This window comes from Anoplopoma fimbria, chromosome 24, assembly GCF_027596085.1.
Source record: "Anoplopoma fimbria isolate UVic2021 breed Golden Eagle Sablefish chromosome 24, Afim_UVic_2022, whole genome shotgun sequence".
NCBI lineage: Eukaryota > Metazoa > Chordata > Actinopteri > Perciformes > Anoplopomatidae > Anoplopoma > Anoplopoma fimbria.
This window is the reverse complement of record NC_072472.1, coordinates 16,188,463-16,199,024: the sequence shown is the minus strand read 5'-3', so window position 1 is coordinate 16,199,024 and position 10,562 is coordinate 16,188,463. Positions and strand designations below refer to the sequence as shown.

Genomic DNA, 10,562 nt, shown 5'->3' with positions numbered 1-10,562 from the left:
TGCAGGCGGTGTATGTTACAGAGCATCATCCTGCCTTGGATGAAATAGAAATATTCAGTTCCCAAACTTAATCTGAATCTAGCTCAAGAACACTTCTGGTATCACGCAATGTCCCCTCCCTTCACTGTATGTACTGAGTTCAGGGTGCTTTTGTGTCTCTGTGTCTGAATTGCACGTTCAATGTGTTTTCTTCCAGCCTGGACACCATGAGCACCATCTCGCCGACGGACTTTGACAGCTTGGAGATCCAGCAGCAGTATAATGACATCAACAACCGCTGGGACCTGGCAGCAGAGACTGACTGGGATAATGAGAACAGTTCAGCACGCCTCTTCGAGCGTTCCCGCATCAAGGCTCTCGCAGGTATGCTACCCATCCTACCCCACCAACGTAGATGGTTGCGTGATATCATCATGCAACTACGTGTACTGTAGGTGTATGATGATGACTGATGAAACATATGGTTCAGTTTGAAGCATTATTGTTGTACATTGTACAACAGTAAATGCTGACCGTAGAAGGTGGCTAACGCTCCCATTTTCAATTTTCTAACTTTCCAAAAGTGAATATTATAGAGTTTAGTCTTTCATGTAATAAAACTGTGTTAGGGAGTTATTGATTTAGTTCCCAGGTTATTTTTAAGGCAGTAGTCAGTGTATTGTTGTGTTGGAATTAATTATCTTAAAGCTATTTGTAATATTACAACTTTTAAGGAGTTACTAGTTTGTTGGGTGCACCACTGATGAGGCGCTCCTTTGTAACCACATAAGGAACGTTCTCAGCAGTGAGAACATCAGGCGGCGGTCACAGCCCAACCTGCAAGTCTTACTGGAAATTTATGAATTTACAGTTTATATAATAGCTGCAAAATAAACTTATTATCAAACCATCAGCTACATATAAGATAACTTATTGACATATTGCACTGCAGTCTGCGTTGCATCCTTCTAAATTGAACAGTAGATTCTGAATGTCGTTTTAACAATTCACACAATACAATCAAAAGACTTAACAAGAACACTATCAAATGCAAGCCAAAGAAACATTCAGCAAAATCCAGTTATTATTTTCGACTCAACCCAAACAAATTTGTATCACTGTTATAGCATACTGATCAAAAAATACTTGATTTCATATAAAATCATCCAAGTGTTACATTTAAAGATGGGTTTTTTTTCTGAATTTTACCGTGAAGCTGTACAGAAAACGTTAAAAGTGCTGAAACATATACAATTTAGGTTAATTAGCACTTTAAGGATAATCAGTAAAATGTAGTATTCATACATTTTCCCTAGCATTTATTATTTCAATGAGAAACCGTATTAAACAGTGGATTCAGCTGTTTGGTAAAGCCCAGAGCTTTCAACTGTATGACGGCTCTGTTAAAAAGGCATTCTTACTTTATGTTTTTCAGTCACATACTGACTGACACACTCCTGTGTCAAGCTTTTGGCAACAGCCGGTTTGGGAACTACCAGGAATTCTTCTTTGACTGTTGGCATTATTAAGACTGACTTTTTGCCCGCTGTGTTTTAACATGACAATCTTTGACAGCTCTTTTTTTGGAGGCTTGACAGATAACTCCATTTCTGTAGTAAAGTAGACAGGAGGCGCTGTCCACTGTGGAACAGAAAATATTTTGTGAGTGGACATTCTGAGGGCCGACTAACTTTAGCAGACACTCTAGATGGACAAGTATTAACTGGCCAGTCGAGCAGTATTAAGGCTCGAAACGACACATCATACAGCACTTGTAAAGTAACATTCTCACTTTGTAACCCTAATAGATGGTGTTCACTCCACTCAAACAGAACATCTGTGGTTGTAATCTCTCTAGTTCTCGTCTATAATGCAACACATCCCTTTTTCCAAACATAATCATTGGAGACAACATTATTTATGGCCAGTATGGCCTTTCTTTTAAGTAACATTTTTAAATATGCAACAGGAGTTTGAGAAACAGACGACATTTAGAGACAAAATCACAGACCAATGGTAATTGCACCGATCTAATGAGGCTCTGTAGAGAGAGGTACCAATTTTATTCTTTTCTGTCCCAAAAGGCACAATTCTCCCTTTATAGGGCAAGACCGAAATACCTTCAAAATGAGGACAAAGCCAGGCAGCTGTATAGTCAATTCACCACAGAGCAATAAGCAGTGATGGAATGAGGTGGTGAGGTTAGTCTTTAGTGCTGCTGGAGGGGGTGGGGTGAAAATCCCACATCGATAAAGCAACACCTAAAGATAAACGAACCGTCTAATATGTTTGTGTGTGTGTGTGTGCTTGTGCACCCTGTACCCTCCTGGTTTCATTCTACTGATAAAATATCTGTTGTTAATAGTCAAAACAAGCTGCAGTATCATGGAGAACCCAGCAGAGGGGAGCAACAGGCAGGTGCACGCACACACACACACACACACACACACACGCTCACACTCCCACACACCCACACACAAAAAAAAACCGCATGCTCTGCTGATCTTTGAGCACCGCTGTAGTCAAAGTACTTCTGAAAAGATAAACCTCATTTCACTTACAAATATAACCTGACTCATTTCCTCAAAAACGAAAGGAAACACTTTAGGTGTTGCCCCTAATGTGTTTTAAGGTGGCAAAAGCATTTTACTACATTTCAAGATATACTGTATCTTGCTGCCATGTTATTATGGAAGGCAACAGAGGGCTGTAATACTATTGTACAAGTGTGACCAGAGTAGTGTGTGTGGGTGTGTGTGTGTGTGTGTGTGTGTGCGCTCCCCCCCACGTGAATACCTGTGATACAATCTCCTTTTGACAAGTGTGGGCTTGATGTGCACATTCTTTGACATGCTGTAGCGGCTATACCCCGCTAGGCATAGCTCCTGCCCACCTTTTACGGCTTATCCCCAAATATCAAGGCCTTCGGCATTCTGGGAGCCTCTCCTTACGTATGCTTCACTCTCTCACAGCCTCTCTTAATTCAGCTGTCTCTGCTTTTCTCTATGTAATGTGATTACCTAATTTCCTGCTTCACACCTCTTACGCCCTTCTAGTCTGTTGGAATCATTTTACTTCTGGTGTGATGAAACAGATACCACTAGTTTCACAGTAGACCCTGTGTTAAGATAGTTGTAATTTTCATAAATAACCACTTATCTACTTTCCTATACTGTGTGGGTAGCAAGGCAAGCGTTGCAAATTTGCCTTTTTGTAAGCAACGCCCACCTTCGCACTCAAACAGTTACATGTATATACTTGTGGAAGCTTCAACAATGGGGAAAGCACAAGGCCTTTGCACTTTGAAAAAACAAACAAAAAAACTTTAGTTGTTATTTGAGTCGTCATGTATATACAGGAAATCTGACCTCTGCGTTTAACCCATTTTAACCCAACAGAAGCATTAGCAGAAGCAGGCTGGTGTAAAGCGGCAGGGGAGCAACTCGGGGTTCAGTACCCGCTCAAGGACACGTTGAGAGGGAGAGCGGGGGAAAGAACCGCAAACCGTTAAAGGATGGCCCACTGAGCCGCCTCAAGCATCCATATGCCTTTTACTAACACTATGTTACCGTTATTCTTTATTATATATATATATATATATATATATATATATATATATATATATATATACATACATAATTATCTTAGATATGACAAATCATACATACATCTGGAAACTACCAATTAAGATACACACACACCATGCCTGTAACTAAGAGACAACACAGAAACTAGAATATCATATCAATTCACTTTGCAGCACTTGGTAGATATTTGGACTAAGACTTGAGTGATTGTTGCCTGGGTCCAGACTTTTGAGGGCCAGGGGGGAACTAACAATTTACTTTGAAATCCGAACGGCACTCTGCTTTGATTTGTGGGAAAAATGTATCATTTACCCCTGTCATACTGCTACCAGATGCCATGCTGAGACTTTGGCATAGATTATTTTGTCTTGTTGGTGGCTGTTACAACTGCCACCTATTTACAATACATTGTGAATCTTCAGCCCTTGGGAGAAATACTGCAACACGAAGCGTTCACTCAGTGGCCTCTCTTTCATGTGGGGCTGCTGAATAGTAGTTTTAAATTTGATATGAACCTCTGGATTAACAAATTGATTTCACATATAATCCATGTCTTCTCAATATATATATAATAACATCCCAGGCTAGTTCTGTTTCTTTAACTATCTTGTTCAACTCGCTCCGCTCCACTCTTAAAACACCGGCACAAAGTATGTTGTCATTGCAACACATCACTTGACGACTTAAGAATTAGTTCGATTCAGGCGGATAAGTTGATCTCTAGTGTTTTGCTCTATGAAAATCAATCAGAGATGAGGCAATGTCAGACTGAAGATGGACACAGACTGTAACGAGTTGACAGTTCTGTCTAATATCAGGCAAAAGTGAATGTGGGACTCTGAAGAGAAATCAACCCTACTGGCTCCAGGGTGATTCCTCTTCAGAGCAGATATTTACAGCCAGTGTTTGTAGTTTTGTCCAGCCTTCTGCCCTCCCCCGGGTCCCTCGAAGGGGTTGAGATGTAGGATGGAAGGAAAAATGTACATGCTCAGCAATAGAGCTCTCCTTTCTCCCTCAGGTTGTGCTTACTCCTCTGCAGCTTCTATCTTTTCCTCTTCCTATCTGTGTTCATTCACCACACCAGACCATCATTAATTATCATTAATTCCAGTTTGCTCAATGCAGGAGTTTCTCCCACAGCTTCCTCTGGCAGACTTCCTCGATGTTTGTTTTCATATTTCGCAAGATTCAGAAAAATAGAATTACTCCTATCCAGTGTGTTTATTTATTAACATATCTAAATGACGGATGAGTTGTAAAGGGAGGAAACGGCCTAAACGTAATATGTTTAGATCCAGACACACAAACCTGCCATCACATCTGCCCCTCGTGTTAATTGGGATTGGGATGTATGATATATGCCCAGTGGGATCTTAAATGGCCATTACCAGTTTACCAGCTCTCCGCTCTTCATTCCTCGTTGCATGTGACCACTGCGTAGCCTCTGTTCCTCCGAAGGAAGTGTGGTCTCTTCAGGTCTCATTAGTCCAGTCCCCCTCCATAAACACCCAGTCACAGAAGGCCCCGAGCATTTGGTCCTCTAATGAAACCCATCCAGATGCTCCCTGCTTATCAGGACAAGCATGGATCAAAACAACCAGACCTTTTTACCACTGCCCCCTGACCAGACCAAAAGCCATCCTCTCGTAAGAAAGGTTGTGACCTTAGTCCTCACTGTGTTTACAGTCTTGTGTCATTTTTGCACACGCAGGCATTTAGTACAGCTGTAACTTTTAACTTCTGCATTTTTAAGGGTGTTAATTAGCAGCTGCAAGATAGAATAAACCTTCCATTCAATAAGATATTCAACTTGCAAAATATATTTATAGTTTTCTCTTAATGTATTGTTTTCAGCTTATCGTAGTCTTGGTGTGTATTTCACCCATTTATCTTTATTATTGGCGTTGCATGATGGAGCACAGCCACGAAAGTCAAGTGTACATAAACTTTCTTGAGAATCTGAAATATGCGCTAAAAGGCTGTAATTACTGTTGTTTCTTTGTTCAGTGATGAAGGAAAATAATTGTTTTGTAACTTTCAAACCCATCTGATTTCAAAATACAAGTCCATTTTCCTCCAGTGGTTGCATGCAAACAATCATTTAATCTGGCTGTGGAAAAAAATAAATAATTAATATTCATAAAAAGCCAATAAAACAGATTGTTTCCTTAACAACTGCACCAAGCTCCATCATTTTTATAATTCTCCTAATCTACTAAAACATAAAATGTGTTAATGCAGTGTAGTTCTATAATTGTTTTAGAAAGGTAATGACTCACTTCCACCCCCACGCCTGCCTAACCATCTGCCTGACAAACAGACGAACAAGTTCATAATTTGAAATCTTGTTCAGGCAGGAAAGAGCCTTCTGTGTTGCTGAGACATTCTCAATAACTTCCTTCCTGTCTTAACGCCTTATCGCAGGGTGGATCACGTGCACAGAAAAAGGAAGATCAAATCTTGTTTTAGAGAGTGATAGAAAATAACAACCACACAGCGAGACAACGGGATAAGAGGATGCGATCTGATGGGGACTTTTGTAATGTACCTTCTTGGCAGGCCACACCCCGGTGTTCCCTGGTATTAAAGTGGAGTTGTATAATCTGCCTCAAGCTACGCTGAGCATAGACCTCTTAATGGTTTAGTCCACCTCTACACCTCCTCCCTCCCCTCATCTTTCCACGCTATTCTTCCTTTTGTGCTCCTCCCTCAAACACACCTTATGCAAATGAGTACAATTTTCAGACTGCACAGCAGGCTTTGTTTACACAGCAATCCGACCGCAGCCGGTTAGCCTGCTCTGCTGTGCTCTGCTCCAGCAAATACGTGTTCAGAGTTTGGAGGGAAGGGATAGCCAGCCTTGAACCACAAGGGAGTGCAACCAAAAGTTTTTACTTTGCTCAGAGGCCACAAGTGTGGTGAAATTCTTCACAGGAGGAGGTGAAACAAGAGAACATTTTGTTCTTCAGCTTTGTTTTAAATTATTCTTTGAAAGAAACCTCCACCGTTGCACTGCTGTATTTTCATTGGACAAGGTGGGACATACAGTGGAAGAGGTAAAAAAAACAGGCGGCAACATTTTCAAGCTTGTCTTGCGCCTTACTGAGGCACAGCGCTGAGTGAATCTAGAAGAGGACAACAAATCAAGGCATTTTGGATGTACAAAACCTTTATCTTCTGGAAAACCCTCTTAAGGATTTGATACATTTCCAGTGGGAAAGGTTGCCTCTCTTGTGCTATGCCGGAAAACTCCCATTCACTCTGTATCTGAGAGGAATATTAGGAGAGACATCCAGAAAAAAAGGCCATGGAATTGGACCGCAGGGACAGAGAGCCCTGCTTGTCCCCAGCAGCATTTGTTAATCAGGTGCAATACTCTAACATCCTGGAAGGAAGGTTTAAACAGCTGCAAGGTAAGAGTCATACTGACCTGTCGATGTGGATGAAAGGGAAATTCTACTCTCTTTGGGGATTTAGAATATACCGTTTATCGAATGGTTTGTTTAGGTTAGCTAAGCCAATGTATTTGAATAAAGAATTGTTTTATTGACGTCACAGGTTAGAGCCTCTAGTTTTTTCGAGTGTGGCCTAGGGAAACACTTATTAATGTTAAAAGTTATTGATAAGACTTTCCTAGAGTGAAAAGTGCCACTCTTTAACACAATCCCTGTTGTTTGTTGAAACGGGAAATATTAAGTAGATGAGGACTATTTGTCTACGTTGGTAGTCCTACAGCAGGTGCTATGGGTTGCGAATGAGTCCCCAGTAATAGCTCAGCATTTTTCTGGTATCTTACTGTGAGAAGGCTAAAGAGACTCCTCTCTCAATTCGGTTCTGTTTTAGTGCTTAATGTGAAGAGAAGCTAATAGAGCCTATAGACACACAGTAGGCTTCAGCTCAGCTCTAAAGCAGGCAGTCTGGCACCTGATCACTGGGCCACCTGTCCTTTCTTATCTTATTACAATGCACAGCTCTGTCTCTGGCTAAGGCCTGTGCGGTCCTGCAAACAAGAATCACCGAGGCCAGTGGTTGTTACTTAGGACGTAGGAAATTAGGTGGTAACAAAAGTTAAAAACTAACATTTGTAAATGCTTGTGTTAAATGGAAGCAAAATGAACACTTTTTATTGTGTGATGGTTTTCACTGGATCACCATGTGTACCTTTTTAGAATTCTTGTGTTAACATGTGGCATGTTCCTGTGAGCTTTAGACCCCTTAGTCACAGGCCACAAGGTACAGTATTTGCAGTGGCTGAGCGTGTACAGTCAATAGTGTATGAAGCTGGTATTTCAGTCAGCGGTGTGCATGAAGATCACAGTGTTTTGCAAGTTTCCTGTCCCTCCCTGGTTGCTGTTTGTAATGGGAGCGCTGTTATAGTGTATTCGAGGGGCAAGTCTACTCTGCAGGTTTGATATTCTGGCAGTGGACCAACAATATATTAAGCAATATCCTGATTGCCACCGAGAAAGAGAACGGTCTGCCAAAATGTTTGTATATGCCTACAGCTCCACACTCACAGCCATGTCGATCTTGAGTGGAAATAAGACCCAAGAGATCGTATCTTTTACTTCAACAACATTGTCACATTCAACTATGAAACGTCACGCACAGAGAAGCCGAGGGTACATACTTTTTCAACTTGTCACGCAAGTAAACCTAAAACTCATTGTGTCATTTTTGGGGTCGGAGATCAGTCACTAATTTTTCGCTGACAGGATTTATTCACACTTCCCTACAACAACATTTTTTGAAATGAGGTTCATTCAAACAGGAATCTGTATTTTTTAATAAATGGTGAGGAGAATTAAGATTACAGATGTGTGACAGGTTATTTTCTTTGTTGGTCATCTCTGTACAACATGTTGATCGAGTTTGCTGTAAATATACCCATGCACACACATACTCAGACACACATTTTGGCAACACCCACTTGTATTTCCAGTTTGACTACCCTTGAGGCTCATTCTTTGTGTCACTCCCTCCCTCCCTGTTTTAAACCATGATGCGTGCTGATGAAATAGAAGATGTGTAAATGCATAGGTCGTTGTCCGCTTCACACAAATGGAAGCATTCACAAAATAGTTTTATATGCAAACCACACAGTATGTTTGCATTCCTTAAATATTTGTCATCTTATATGCAGTTTATTCAAGGTCAGTGTTCACCAACTTTGGACTAACGTTTGATCTCAACCATACAATGGACATCTTAACAAAGAATAAATATTTGGGAAAAAAGCACATCTTAGTCATTTTTAGTGGGAGGAAATTGGTAAAGACCGATTTTCAGGACCTATACCAGTCGTTAAAGGACTGAACACATGTAGCATTGTTTGACCAAGTGGTAAATGATGAGTAACCAAATAACTATGGCCAAGGATCTCCGGTTGAATGGAACACTGGGCCACATGGTTGAATTGAAATGAGAAGAAAAACCTTGGAACTATCTTTATTGGCACATGGCGGGACAGTTGCTGTTTTTTTTGTAAACTTTCTGTTTTTTTTGACCGACCTTCAGATTATCCTTTAACCCTTAAAATCATTCATGTCCAACTGAGAAAATATACAGCTATTTCAAACCCTGACATTTTCTAGTAGCCCAAATGACACCATGCACATTATATTATGTAATCTCATGGTTCCTCATGCGAAAATGCAATAGAGAGATTTGTGAAAGTCTATATTGCCTAATGATTCCAGATATTGATTTTGGCGCCAAGATAGATACATTCTCCGTTTGATTTGATGTTGCGGTTCATAGATTAAGTGTATTTTGTTAGACCACAGGGTCATCGTCCTGGCTACCTACTCTCTGAGTAAACTGCTGTGGACTTTAGTTTGGACTGTCACTCAACAGGCATTAGCAGAATGTCTCTATACAAATACACTGTGCTTTGATACAACCTTAAAGGCAAAACACACTCACAAACACAGCAGTGTTAAAAATATGTGCAAACAAAATCTGCAGCTCTGATGTTTTTTGTACTGAATTGACTTATGTCACACTATAGTTTCTGGTTGTCATCTTCAGTCTATCTCTATTGTCTTTTTTTTTCTAATGTTATTGTATTCTGACATTTTGGTCTGTTTGGTCAAATCCTTACAAAGAGGTGACCAAGACATTTTTCTCTCTCAGTGAATGCCTAGCTGTTTAGGTCAAAGTATTTCTGTTCTTATATACTTTATTTAAGATATTTAATTTTTGTAAGGGATCAATGTCACGTTTGGGGATAAGTTTCAAGCCTAGTGGCGCACTATGAATTAAATGTTGTAATTTAATATTTCTAACACTCTCAATGAAAGCTCTGACTCTAGTGGCCTCCAGCTGTAACTCAGAGTCACATTACCTTGGTGAGGTTTCGCCACACGCACACACAAAATGCCTTTGTGTTTTTACAGTTTCCCCAATATTGACAGTTTCCTACTTGGAAGGGTAACAAGAAAGTGCTGTTTTGGATGCTTCAGGAAAATTATTGACTTGTTGACTTTTCACACCCCATTGTGTCCAGATGTTATGGCTGAGAGTTGCCTGTTTTCGGTCTCTTTTCTCATGTGATTGGCCTTGGCCAGCCCCGTCCTCCCCTTTCTTCCCCATTATCAGCCGCAGCTGCAGATGGCACAGAGGGGCATGACCTGAAGGGCATGTTGAGTTCCTTCACTGCCTTCAGAAAGGGCTACAAGAGGATAGTTCTGTAAGAGAGGTTACTATCTTATTCACCCTTTCAGTTTTTGTCATGGTCAGAGCAGACCTGTTAGCTAGGCGGAACACATTGTCTTTCTATACTTGTGACCGCAAACTGTTAAAAGTGTAAAAATAACTCGTGCCACATGTGGCAAGGCGGCAGTTTTACCACAGCCCCACTTTCAAAGTCTTAAGCAAAAGAAGGGAAGTTCTGCTTTTACAAAGAAATGTCTAAGCATGTGCATTAATGTGTGCCGTTTTGCTCACTTGGTTTTGCAAACGCATTACTTGTGAGTGATGCCTGCATAAACGCTG

At 40.7% G+C, this 10,562-nt stretch overlaps 1 protein-coding gene across 3 annotated transcripts in view; it reads left to right on the top strand.

The window, feature by feature from the left end:
- The first annotated feature begins 206 nt into the window (after positions 1-206).
- The window catches only part of LOC129114073 (spectrin beta chain, non-erythrocytic 1), a 38,594-nt gene continuing 28,238 nt past the window's right edge, over positions 207-10,562 (top strand). For 2 of the 3 annotated variants that reach the window (XM_054626585.1, XM_054626587.1), the window contains exon 1: positions 207-363. In XM_054626585.1, coding sequence (XP_054482560.1) covers positions 207-363 — 157 coding nt within the window. Of the gene's footprint in view, positions 364-6,420; positions 6,980-10,562 lie in introns of those variants that run through there. The other variant, XM_054626586.1, reaches the window with a different exon arrangement.